Below are 13,936 nucleotides of genomic sequence, written 5' to 3'. Positions count from 1 at the left end.
AACAAACTCTGAGTTATTAGATTTCTGACTATGAGAAACTGAGTGGGTTTTAAATCCAACAATCATGTTTGCCTATGTCGTTAATCATAGTCTCTACAAATTACACCTTTACAAGTACTACCATATATAGTAAATGAAGTCTATTTTAAGGTCAGAACTTGACACATAAAAGCAGAGGCGTTTTTAACAGAAATAATGATATAATTTTTGTATATTTTTCATTTATAGGTAACATTATTAAACTTCATGATAACCCCAGAGGGAATGCAAGATCAGCTTCTGGGAATTGTGGTGGCACGAGAAAGGCCAGACCTTGAAGAAGAAAAGCAAGCCTTGATATTACAAGGAGCTGAAAACAAAAGGTTTTAAATATCATAAACAGAACTATTCTTATTTGTTTCGAGATCACTAGAATGAATTAAAATACATTTTACAGATCTCTTTTGTTAGATTTATTAGGAATACTGCAAGCGAAAGTGTAACAGGAAAATATGAGGAATTATACCTCTATGTTAATTTAGAAAACTGCATTACTGAGGATATTTTGACATGCAAGTTCTTAGGCACTGGAAGAGCTAGAAGGCCTGCCAGAAGTCAGGGCAGGGTATTTTCAAATATTCCACAAAGTTTTAGCACAAGAGTTTTAGTAGTCACTGTGTAACTGAGGTAACCTGTTTTTACTGGAGCATGGTATAAATGAATAGAATATGTTGCATCCCACTTTCTGCTTATAACATCTATATCATAGGTAGAAAGAGTAAAGCTGTATAAGTCATGTAAAATTTCAGAAAATAAACAGAGTGCTGCTTTCTGTTCACTCCGAACTGAGCTCCTTGATGGCAGAGTAAATTGGCTTGCCGTATTTCTCTCTAGTTAGCCCATAAATGATCATTAAAAAGGGAACTGGAGCAGAAAGGCCCATCTTTGTGACATTTTGCGAGATAGGAAATTAATTATAAGGCATCACCATTACAGATATTTGTCACAAAGTGATGCATTTCTTTAGGTTACAAGTTCTTTGTTTCTTATAAAAGAACATATACGTGAAATGATTTTAAATGATTTCTTTTTCTTCTAAGAAAATTGTGTTTTATTCCAGGCAGTTAAAAGAAATAGAAGACAAGATTTTAGAAGTTCTTTCATCTTCGGAAGGCAATATATTAGAAGATGAAACTGCTATTAAGATATTATCTTCCTCCAAGGCTTTGGCTAATGAGATTTCTCAGAAGCAGGAAGTAGCCGAAGAGACAGAGAAAAAGATTGATGCCACCCGCATGGGCTATCGTCCTATTGCCATCCACTCTTCCATCCTGTTTTTTTCTCTTGCTGACTTAGCCAACATTGAGCCCATGTACCAGTATTCACTGACCTGGTTTATTAACCTTTTCATCCTGTCTATTGAAAATTCAGAGAAATCAGAAATTTTGGCAAAAAGGTATGTAAAGGAAATACTAATTAATATTAACTAATTAATGCATGAAATTAGAGAGTAATTTGTGGCCTCCATTGTTGTCTCAGAATGGTACAAGCATTACAGCCACTTACCTAAAATGAACTTGATTAATCATTGTACCAGAAATAAATTTGAGGGTTAGAAATTGAACAGATGTGTCCAAATTCAGTCTGCCAAGAAACTGTTTACAGAGATCTAGGATTATAATGTAATTCTAGAAAGAGAAAACATTTACCTTCATTTTTCATTTGCAAAATATATTTATGAATGGAAGTATGGAAAGAGTAGTTAATACTTTTTAAAAGTATGACTCCTATTCTGTACGAACTAGCATTCTAAAAGTTGCAAATTCACATTTTAATATACACATCTGTAAAATTTGTCAAATGCTAGGGTAAAAAAATCCCAAAGCTTGTTGTGATTATTTGTGGTAATAGAGCTTCTTTTCTATTTTTCTTATTCACATAAAATACTTTATATTACTGTTGGCTATTACAATAAGTAATGGAATTAAGACCTGACTTAAATCTACAAGAGAATTAAATTTCATTTGATTTTTAAAAATCAGTTAGATAATTTTCAGTTTGGTATTAAAACATGTTTTTAATAGAGTTTAATGTGTAATTAAAAAAAGTAATTAATTACAACTTTTACCTTTTATAACCTTCTTGATAAATATGAACCTAGATACTTCAGTTTCTTGACTGTTTAGACCCACAAGGGAAACTCAATTTATCACTCACAGCTAAGAATTATGTTTAGAAATCCAAAATGTTAATCTTACTTTAATCTGAATTTAATTCCTTTATCATAGTAGAGGTCTAAAATTTTGAGTGTTCTTAGACTTAGCAGTTTTTTGTTAGTAAGATTTATTATTTTACAGGTTTGAATACGAGACTAATAAAGGTATGAGTCTGACACTTTGGGCTTGGCCAAAAATATATATCGATATATAGATATCTGCCATTGAGAAAGGGAGGGAGTAGGTTATTTATTTGGAAGAAATGCATTGCATAATGATAGAGTTTATTCATCTTTATGATATTTGAAAATGTTTAGTTTATTTCTTCCAGTTCTGAAATTTTCAAGTTTAGCAAGGATTACAGAAATAAAAAAATTTTAAGTGATCTTTCTTAGAAAAGTTCCCAGGTGTTTGCATTATAAGTTAGTTAATTAAACATGCATGTCTGGTTTTCATACTAGATTCTGAGTTCCATAAGACAAGAATAAAAAAAATAAAATTATCCCCAGCCTGGGCATGGTGGCTCACACCTGTAATCCCAGCACTTTGGGAGGCCAAGGTGAGCAGCTTGCATGAGCCCAGGAGTTTGAGACCAGCCTGGACAACATGGCAAAACCCCGTCTCTACAAAAAATACAAAAATTTAACTGGGCATGGTGGTGTGGGCCTGTAGTCCCAGCTACTGGGGAGGCTGAGGTGGGAGGATTACGTGAGCCCAGGAGGTTGAGGCTGCAGTGAGTCGTGATTGTGCCACCACACTTCAGCCTGGGCAGTGGGAGTGAGACCCCATCTCCAACAGTTACTACAGTGCTAATCACATTATAGCCACACAATAAATAATGTTCTGCTTTTCACTACTGGTCTTAATTTCTACCTTGCGTAAAAGAATAACCACTAGAATGTTACTCTCTTAATTAGCTTAAAATCAAGGTATTTTCTGGAGTCTAGAGAAGAAAATTTCTTTGGTCTGCCATTTAAAGACATTTTTCATATAAGCTTTAAAAATTAAAACAATTCTATGCTTTAAAAATAATGACGGGTCCTTTATTGTCTCTTATTATATCAAGTTAGAACTCATCCAGAGTATGGAATTTGTTTCTTCATTACTGTGCTTTTGTTCCTTAAGATGTAAGGAAAAGCAAACCCTTTTTACCCAGATGTGTGATTTGGATGAGATTTAGAAAACAAAATGTGGCCTTTTCTTTTTAGTTAAACTTCTTTAATTTCAAAACAATGAAAATCATATGTATGTCTGCAGTAATACTAAAAGTATAATTTTGGAACCAAAAGGTAAATAGAGAAAATAGATGTTAAAACTTTTATTGAAGTTATCAATACACATGAAGAAACATGCAGAAATCAGAAGTATTTGCCCAATGAATTCTCATAAGTGAGCAAACCTGTGTAACTAGCACCTAACTCAAGACACAGAACATTATCAACAGCCCAGAAGTGTCCGCTCCTGATCACTAACCCTCTCCCCCAAGGTGACCACTGTCCTGACTTCCAACACCACAGGTTAGTTTTTGCCAGTTTTAGAACTTCATATAAATAGAATCACACAGTGTGTGCTTTTTTTGTGTCTGATATCTTGCACTCAGCACCATGCTTGTGAAATTAATGCACATTGTTTTGTCTAGTACAATGTTTTACTTAGTTAGTTTTCTATTGTCGGGGAAGTATAATTAAAAACTACATCTTCTCCCAACCCAGAAACTCTCTCCTCAAAGACAGTAGAGAAAAAAAAATAGTTTTCTTGTTGAATAAACATTAAATGGAACATAACACATAATCACAGGCAATCACAAAGAGATTGCAAAGACAGAGAGGAATCTCACCCCCTTAATTATCGAAGCAGATAAAACCCATTACATCACACTTAGTTCATCCTAACTTTACTTGGCAATTGAAGTGACCATCTGTGTTAGCAAATTGGCTTTATCCAGAGGAAAACCAAACTTTTCATATCTGTGTGACAGGTGGTAGTTTTGCAATTTGAGATAAGCTTAACTGCAGTTAGGCTCCTACCCTTTTGCAGTGAATTGGAGACAAGTGGGCTATCTCCCTTGATGTTTACATTTCAAAGAAATGGCTTCTGGGTCTTTGAGAAAGACATCACTGGGTCGTAAAACTGACAAAGGTCTGTTCCAAAGGGTGTATATAAATTTCAGTGTGAGGAGAAAGTACCTATAATTTTAGGTTTTCTAAATTATCTAAGAAAAAAAGGAGGGAAGGAAAATCTCTCTCCTTATTTTCGACAGAAAGAATTGAGTCTCTTATTTTTAATTTTTGCTTGTCCTAAAACTGTAACACAAATCATGTATCCATTCTACTGTTGAGGATATTTGGGTGGCTTCTAACTTGGGGCTACTATGAAATTTTGCTTCCTTGAACATTCCTGTTCATGGCTTTTGGTGCTGATATGTACCTTTCTTTGGTGGGTATATATATACAGGAATGAAACTGATGATCACAGGGCATGCATATATTCCCTTTTAGTAAATACTGCCGATAGTTTTCCAAAGCATTGTACCAGGAGAGAAACTTTGGTCAGTCCTGTTTAATCTTTTTTTGTTGTTGTTAAAGTAAACTAAGAGTTTCCAATTAAGAAGCTAGCTCCCAAATCAGAAATGAAAAAGAGGAGTTCTCACAGGAATGATTTGTTTTTCTGCCAATCATTGATAGACACCAAATAACTGGTAGACTTCAGGCAGTTATTGGACTATAGTTCTACCAAAAGCATAGAAAGCATGTGACTATTAACACTAGCCAACTTGATTGTTTTAGAATCTTAATATTGGTCTAAAATTATTTCTCGTTTCTTTTTATTTAGGGATATAAACGTATTTCATTCTTGTTTGTCCTCTGGTAGTGATTATTATATGGTACCAAGAATATATTATGTTATAACTAGTATGGTATATACTATGCAATTGCCATAATAATTTGGATCATCTGTTATTTATAAGATTTTAATGCGTTACAATTTATGTAACAGAATAAATAACTTTATATAGCAAACAAAACAAAATAAAACAAAAATAACATAAATAGAGAAACAAAATCTAACTAGGATGTAGTTTTGTTAAATGTCCTGGAATCTATCTATTGCTGTACAAATATGCATATACATGTAATTGTAACAGCCCAGTGGGTTCTTCCTGCCTGCCGCACATAGAAAATCAACCCACTGAGACCATGACATTGTGGTAAAGAGTTTAACTGATGTGAAGCTGGCCACACCACGCGAAAGATGGAATTATTACTCAAATTAATCTCTTGAAAATTCGGAGGCTAGGGCTTTTCAAGGATAGTTTGGTGGGCAGGGTGTTAGGGAGGAGGGCATGCTGTTTGGTTGGAAATGCAATCATAGGAAGTCAGCAAGGAAAACAGTCCTCCCTGAGTCTGCTTCTGGGTGGGGGCCGCCAGAGGACTTGCTGGTCTAGGTGAGGCCATCCAATAGTCAAAAATGCAAAAGCCTGAAAAGACATCCCAAAAGGTCAATCTTAGGTTCTACAATAGTGATGTTATTTACAGGAGTGATTGGGGAAGTTGCAAATCTTACCACCTCTGGAATCATGGCTAGTAAACTAAATTTCTTCCAAAGTTAGCTTGGCCCATGCCCAGGAATGAGCCAAGACAGCCAGCCTGTGAGGCTAGAAGCAAGATGGAGTCAACTATTTCAAATTTCTCTTACTGTCATAATTTTGCAAAGGCAATTTGATAATTACGTACACAGTTTTTTTTTTTTCCCCACTTCTATCAAGACCATTCTCTCATGTTATTAAGTATTCTTCGGAAACATAAGTTTTAGGAGTTGCACAATATACATGCCATTGTATGAATGTACCATAATTTTCATCTTATAAGACTTTTGGCTGGGTGGGGTGTCTTACACCTGTAATCCCAGCACTCTGGGAAGCTGAGGGGGGCAGATTGCTTGAGCCCAAGTGTTCAATACCAGCCTGAGTGACATGGCAAAACCCTGTCTCTACAAAAAATGCAAAAATTAGCCTGGAGTGGTGACATGCACTTGTAGTCCCAGCTACCTGGGAGGCTGAAGCATGAGGACCACGTGAGCCTGGGAGTTCAAGGTTACAGTGAGTTATGATCGTACCACTGCAATCCAGCCTGGATGATACAGTGAGACCCTGTCAAACAAACAAAAAACACTTCTAAGTAGTCTCCAGCTTTTGTATTGTAAGTAATGCTGCAGTAAATATAAGTGTCTGCATCATTGCTTATTTTCTTAGGCTAAAATCCCAAATTTAGGACAAAGGTGTTCACTTCTTGCAGATTCCTGATATAAATTCCTTTCCTGGAAGATGATTCAAACACACAGCCCCATCAGAGGAACATGAATGATCCTATATCACTGTATCACTCACCAGCATTAGAATGATAATTTTAATCTTCTTTTTCACCTTAAAAGGTTATTAAAATATATTATATGTCCATTTTTACTAGTGATTGAACCTGAACTTATAATATGATTAACCTTTATAATTTTCCCTTCAATCTGTCTACAAGAAGAGACTTGTTTTAAAGTGCAGAAAATTTTATTTTACTCTAAAAAGACCAAATGTGAGTCACCCTGTATTAATTGTATGGTACTGCTACAAGTGAGACAAATTCAGTGCCATGCATGAAAAGATAACCTATTAGCATAATAATGGGGACAGAATAGTATGTTTATTTTAAATGTTCTAAGAATTTGACTGTATTTTAGCAACTATTGCCAAGCCTTTCTCTACAAAAATCTTTTTTGAAGTTCCCAACTAAAAATAAGATATATTAATTTGTTGTAATTCTCTTTATGGGAATGCTGCAGGGGATAAAATAGTTAAGAAAATAGGCAGGTAAGGAAAAGTGGAAAAAAAAAAAAAAAGGTAGGATGATTGACAGCCTAGAATATCAGTCAGGACATTGCCAAAATTAGCCAGGCATGGTTGTGCACGCCTGTAGTCCCAGCTACTCGGGAGGCTGAGGCAGGAGGATGGCTTGAGCCCGGGAGGCAGAGGTCACAGTGAGCCAAGATTGCATCACTGTACTCACTCCAACCTGGGTGACAGAGAGAGACCCTGTCTCAAAAATAAATAAATAGATAAATAATAAAAAGGAAATCTTGTGATTATTCATATTTTCATGTTTCGCCTCTAGCAAATAAAAAGGGAGTTTGCCAAGTTTTGTAATTTCTTCAGCTTTTATGAATTTATAATGAGTAGCACAATACTAAACTTAATGTTAATTTAATAAAGAAGCTACTAATTTTAGATTGTTCATTTAATATATAATATAAAACATTTGAAATTATTTGTTATAAAGAGGTCAAATTTTACACCCGGAAATGCTTTGTAGATAAAAAGTCTGTAAACTTTTTAATCTCACAAATTAATATACCATCCACTAACTTTTTTCCAAGAGGAAGATTAAGTTTAAAAAAAAATTCAGTCCACAGTAAAATGCATTTGGACTGAAGTCCATTGTGTAGCTCTCAACTTGGGGCACCCAGTTAATGAGGATTCTTGATTGTTTTGGGGGTAATTGACCAGAAAGTTTATCAGAAGAACATACATGTAAATGGTGTACAATGGCTTTTCTTAAGCCCATTACCTTTAAAGTATATTTTTATTTATTTCCTTTATTTTCTGTTGACCCTTAGGCTTCAGATTCTCAAGGATCACTTTACTTATTCACTGTATGTTAATGTCTGCCGGTCACTCTTTGAAAAGGATAAGCTGCTCTTTTCCTTTTGTCTAACTGTAAATCTCCTGCTGCATGAGCGTTTGGTCAGTACTGTTTTCATTTGTAAGAAAAAACCCTTAATAACACTGATTCATTAATTTATTTGTGTGGGAGCATATATAAAAAGATTGTAAGTAGTTAAACAATAATACTGTTTATTATTATAGTTAAGGCAAGATGTGATCAGGAGAATAAATTTTGCAGAAGTGAGATATAAATTAAGCACAGAATTCATTATGTTACTATTAAATTTTTGTGTGTTTTAAAATAAATTGATTATATTAGATTTTCACAGAACTATGCATATAAATTTACTTAATATTGATACATTTACACCAGGTAGTAGTGTAAATGTTTTTAAAGACTTGTGCAAGTTACTGAAATCTGTGTAAAGTCACTATTTTATACACTTACGTGTTTAAGATTTATGGATTTCATATGGTGATGGTTGAATTTTGAAGAAATAAAGGCTTTATTGTATTTCTTGCAAAAGATGTATACCAGTAACTCATTATACTTTATGGAAAATAGTTGAAAACATGACACATTGGTGGGTTTCTGCCTTTCTACAATTTCTAGAGCCAATAGGACTCTAGACAGTCATTTTGGAAAGCATGTATTCGAATAGAACGTATTCAGATTTTCACATTTAGACAAGTAATTCTGGAGTAAAATTGTCAAAAAGTAACTATTTAAAATGGAACTATTTTGAAAACTGGTTATCATGAGTATACTGTCATGAGAAATTCTTATGAATAAATATTGAGCTATATCACTAGCTATAGAATTTCATAGAGACCACATCTGAAACTTGCAAGTCAGCACTCAACTCTTTTATAACGGTGGTAAGCTTACTAGTTTATGATGAACTCATTTCTGACTCTTCATGCTGCTTTGTTTTCCAAAGATTAATAAAGCTGAGTGGAGATTTCTGCTAACTGGTGGCATTGGACTGGATAATCCTTATGCCAACCCTTGTACATGGCTTCCTCAGAAATCCTGGGATGAAATATGTCGATTAGATGATTTGCCTGCCTTCAAAACCATTCGTAGAGAGTTTATGCACTTAAAGGATGGATGGAAGAAAGTATATGATAGTTTGGTATGTTTTAACCCTCTTGCTTATTCCAGTGTTTTTAAATGGAGAAAAGAATATTAAATATCTTTTCATAAAGGCAAGATTTAAATAAGCTTTAAACAACTGGTCACATGTTAGAATGCAAACTTTGATTTATGCTACCCGCCCTTCTAAGTCAGTGGTTCTGTTTGAACTTCATTCAAACTCCTTGAAAGGTATTAAGATGCAAGAATGCTGCATGGTTCTTGAAAATATTCTTGTTGAATTTCCATGCCGGGTTTTTATTCATTATCAATGTAGATTTTGGCAATCCTAATAGCAGATGAGTTAAAATGTATGGAACAGCTATTGTTTAGATTTTCTGAATGCAGGATACAAGCTAATAAAATTTTTTGTGTGTGTCATTTGAGAAAAGGAAAAGCTTGTACAGTAGTTCTAAAACAATTTTCATGAGACCTTGTTTTACTAACTGGGGAGTATTATAATTGACACAGACATAATATTCACAATTTCCCATCTGGGATATATAGCAATTGTTGCTTTCTCTCAATTTTTCTTTAGCACAAGGGCTAGTATTTTTCCAATTTCCAGTTAATTGTTTCTATTCCTTTGTTTCTACCCTCTTGACTTCCTGCTTTCCATGAGTTTAATATGCAAGAGCTCTGCTTGGGAGAGGTTGGAGGAGAGGAAGCTAGATATGTGGAGAGTATGTTTTGTTTGGTTAACCTATATTTTATTTTGTCAGCTACTTGTTGTATTATATGTGATAGTGAGATTATGTCTTCACATGAATTCAAATATCTGGAAGTGATCTCTTTTGGATGTCTCCTTGTTCATAATAAAAATGTTTTCTAGAGACAAGTATGTGTTGTGAGTACCTCAACTAATTTAAAATTAAAATTTTATTACTGTATTGAAGCATGAAGATTTCTAATTGGAGATACCACATAGCTTTTCCTAAAGTTTCACAGGTACACATGTCTCCTTTTTTCCCCACCAAGGTTTACGCCTCCTGGTATCCTGATGGCTTTCTTCTTGTGATTTTTTAATAGCTCTCAATTGGCTTCTTCATTACACACATTCTCAAGTCTCTCTTTGTAAAACAAAACATTTTTAAAAAACTAAACAAATAATACAATAAATTTCAGTACAATACCCTTTTTACTTGTTTTGAAATATTTATTTATTTTTATAAATAGATGATGAGAGAAGTGGGTAGGTTTTTAAAAATGCCTTTGTTTCAGCTGGCAGCAGTGGCTCATGCCTGTAATCCCAGCACTTTGGGAGGCCAAGACAGGTGGATCACTTGAGGTCAGGAGTTCAAGACCAGCCTGGCCAACATGGTGAAACCCCATTTCTACTAAAAAAATTAGCTGGGTGTGGTGGTGCACCACTGTAATCCCAGTTACTCGGGAGGCTGAGGCAGAATTGCTTGAACCCAGGAGGCTGAGGTTGCAGTGAGCCAAGATCATGTCACTGTACTCCAGCCTGGGTGATAGAGCAAGACTCTGTCTTAAAAAAGAAAAGAAAAGAAAAGAAAATTCCAGTGTTTGGAGAAATAAAGGGAAAATACTAGCATATGCACTTTTACTTTTTTCATAATAGGGATCTTTTTGTCTGTTTATTAGTGTTCATGTCAACATTAACCTGTTTAGTTCATGTCCTTGCTTTGATTCCTTTTAAAGTATATTAACTTTTCTTCTCATTATTTATTTTATAACCTTGTCCCAACTTTACACTAAATAGTAAAATTTAGACAAGCATTCTTGATTTCATTTATATATTTTTTCTAAAAGTTGGTTTATAAGTGAAAATATTGTTCTCTTTATAATCCCCAAAATAACACTGAATTATTTACACTGTAATTTTAGGAACCACACCATGAGGTTTTCCCTGAAGAATGGGAAGATAAAGCAAATGAGTTTCAAAGGATGCTTATTATTCGTTGCTTGAGGCCAGACAAGGTAAATGTGGGCTTTGAAAACAGCTCAACGATTCCAAAGCCTTATGCCTGCTCAGTCCATCCAAATGTGCATTTCCTTATATATTCATCATGGGGGAGGTAGAGGAGCCTGCAGGAAATAATCCCACTTATTTCTAATGTAGACATTTTTTCAAAAAGTTTGTATATTTTTCTAAAACCATCCTAAATTAGTAACTAATTGGATTATATTGTATAATTTTATTCATTTTGTGATTATTTGTTTTTAATTTATGGTTCTCAGTACTCACAATCTACTCCCTTTGCATGTTTGTAGTCTCATTTTTACTGTTAATACTTGAGTGAAATTAGTCAATGAGGTTAACATCAAGCTGATAGACTAGAATCTCTGGACTTCTCAAGTGCTATCCTTACGTATAGTTTTTTGTTGGAATTTGAATTTAAGACATTTGTCATTATTGACAACAAAGGAAAATATCAATATTGTTACTTTTAACTTCTTTAAATAATAAATTATATAACCAGTGAATCAGCAGACCTGTTATATTAGCAAATGTCAGTATTCATTGACATCCTCATTTGTATTAGATTAAAAAATTCACCTGTGAATATTGACCAATATCCACAAAGATATCAATATACTCTAAAAAAAAATAGACATTAGCTATGTTGGAAAAAACTGAGAAAATATCCTAGTTGTCCATTATTACCACTGAAATAAAAGTTTGACATAAATATTTCAAAACTTATTATATTCAGTTTCAGCTGTTAAGGAATAGGAGACAATGTCTCCATCCTAACCAAAAGAAAAATATAAAGCAGAACTTAGATTGTCAAAGCAATGTATTAATTTTTTAAAAATACACATCAGTGATAACATGGGGTAGGGACATTTTTTCCTCTGTGAGCCCCACTCTGTTCACTGAACACATGTAATTCTTTCATGATGTGGCAGTCTGTTCTTAGCCAAGGCCCAAGTATCCATCAGGCAGAGGAGGCACAGTGCTTGGGAACCAGAATACTTCTAGGGGGTCTATGAAAATGTTGTAGTTTCTTTTAAAATCAGAAGAATATAATCCAGTGTGTATTATATTTGTCTTTATACCAACAATGGTAAAATATAATTTTTCATTTTGTTTTTTTTAATGGAGAAAGGGGCCTATGAAGTACCTTGGGTCCACGAAAGTCACTCTGCTACCCTGCTCTCAGATGCTGGAAGTAACTACAGTGGTTTAGCGTTCTTTATGACCCTGGTGAAACATCCTACCCCTTGGTAGCCCTTTTAAAAAATTCAATCTCCATGAAAATGCTAGTGTTAAGCCTCACAAGTTTTCACTTCACATATTAAATATGGGAGAATATGAGATGCTTCACACTCTTGTTTAATGTGGCTTCCTGCTCTAAAATATTTTATTAACATTTTCGGTTTTCCACTTTGTTTCCTAAGCTAGATAAAGACTGTTATACTATAATGGCTCTGGATGTACCACTGACCTTCCCCCCTCAATATTAAAAAAAGGTTCATGTTTTATGTTAAGTATAATTAAAAGTGATTAATAAGCCATTTTCTAATTGCAGCAGTTTCGTCTGCAAATATTTTCCCCCAATTCTATGTTTTTAAAAATTTGACACTTTAATCTGAAAATACATGGAGCTATTAATAAGATCAAGTATCTCTTTCTACAGTCACTCTCTTTTTAAAGTAGAATCGAGGGAGGTGGGAAGTTACATAGTCAAGCTGAGGGTTTTTTTTGGTGGAGGGGGCACAGGTTGGTTTGTATGTTTTTTGTTTGTTTTTAAATCAGTGGGGGTTAAATTTATGGTTTTATACTTCTCTCAGCTACTTTGCCTAATACTTTAGCCCTCTGTCTTGTAACATCTTCATATATATTTAAAAATCTCGTCTAGTTTCCCAATTTTACTTGGCTAGATAGATAAGTATGTAGACAATACTACTCACCAATATTTCTGGTTCTTTAAAAGCTATTATGCTTTTAAAAGAATGGTTTTCCAAAGAAGAATAGTAGTAGAATATCAGGGAGAGGAAGAGTGCTGTATGGGGCTGGTATCTGAGCTAGTACTCTATAAGAGCTTATCTGTTTGTCATCTCTAAGAGATAATCTGTATAGCCACAGACATCCAGGAAAATCAGCAATTAGTTGATCTCTAGTTTACAGTACGCTCCATGAGCACAATTTGGGGGGATCTCCTTTCCCCCCTCTCCCCTCAAAACCAGCCTCACTCAGTGGTAAGAAGCCACAAATGGCAGGCCCTCTAATGCTCCGGTTTGAAAAAATGTAAAAGCTTCTCACTAAATCACCAGTAGAAAAAAATGAGATGGGCTTGCACTTCCTTTAGAATTTAATAGTTTATAGTGTTTTATTGACAAAAGAAACATCAAATGGATAAATCCTGAGGTGTGGAATGTTTTGAGTCCATTTACAAAATGAAAAGCTTCTGGCCACAGTTTTATCCTTCTAAACAGTAAACGAACAGCAAATTAATCAGCTTTCAATAAGAAACTTGTCAAATATAAGTTAATATGTTTCTCTGGCCTCAGATAAATCCAGTAGGAACTTGCAATAAATAGCAAAACATACATAGAAGACCACAAACTTCTTTCCTGCCTTTGGGAGAATGGTTGCCTAAATTAGTCTGTAAGTTTTGTTACTGACAGATTTCATTTTACAAACCTAACGCTGGCATAATGAGATTGAAGAGGCAAACCCAATTCTGTTGCCTTGCAAACTGAATAGTTAACACAGGTTCATTTACCTCGGGAGTTACACTTCAGTCTTGGGAGCAAGTAAGTTTTGTTCAGCTTCAACATTAAGAGTGAAACACTGCAGTGTGTCTCTGATCACTCTCAGGTGAGCACCCCTAACTTGATCCTCCAGTGCCAGCAGACAGAAAGAAGAATGACATTCTGCCAGACACATTTGCCTGTGCAAAGTGACTGACACCAGTTTGAACCACT

General features: G+C 34.5%; 1 protein-coding gene across 1 annotated transcript in view; it reads left to right on the top strand.

The window, feature by feature from the left end:
• Positions 1-13,936, top strand: part of DNAH7 (dynein axonemal heavy chain 7) — a 340,765-nt gene that overhangs the window by 266,666 nt on the left and 60,163 nt on the right. Inside the window, exons 50-54 of the mRNA XM_015131765.3 lie at positions 229-362; positions 1,100-1,435; positions 7,857-7,983; positions 8,847-9,041; positions 10,889-10,981. Coding sequence (XP_014987251.2) covers positions 229-362; positions 1,100-1,435; positions 7,857-7,983; positions 8,847-9,041; positions 10,889-10,981 — 885 coding nt within the window. The remainder of the gene's footprint in view (positions 1-228; positions 363-1,099; positions 1,436-7,856; positions 7,984-8,846; positions 9,042-10,888; positions 10,982-13,936) is intronic.

This window comes from Macaca mulatta, chromosome 12, assembly GCF_049350105.2.
Source record: "Macaca mulatta isolate MMU2019108-1 chromosome 12, T2T-MMU8v2.0, whole genome shotgun sequence".
Classification (NCBI taxonomy): Eukaryota; Metazoa; Chordata; class Mammalia; order Primates; family Cercopithecidae; genus Macaca; species Macaca mulatta.
This window is presented reverse-complemented; position numbering and strand designations above follow the sequence as displayed.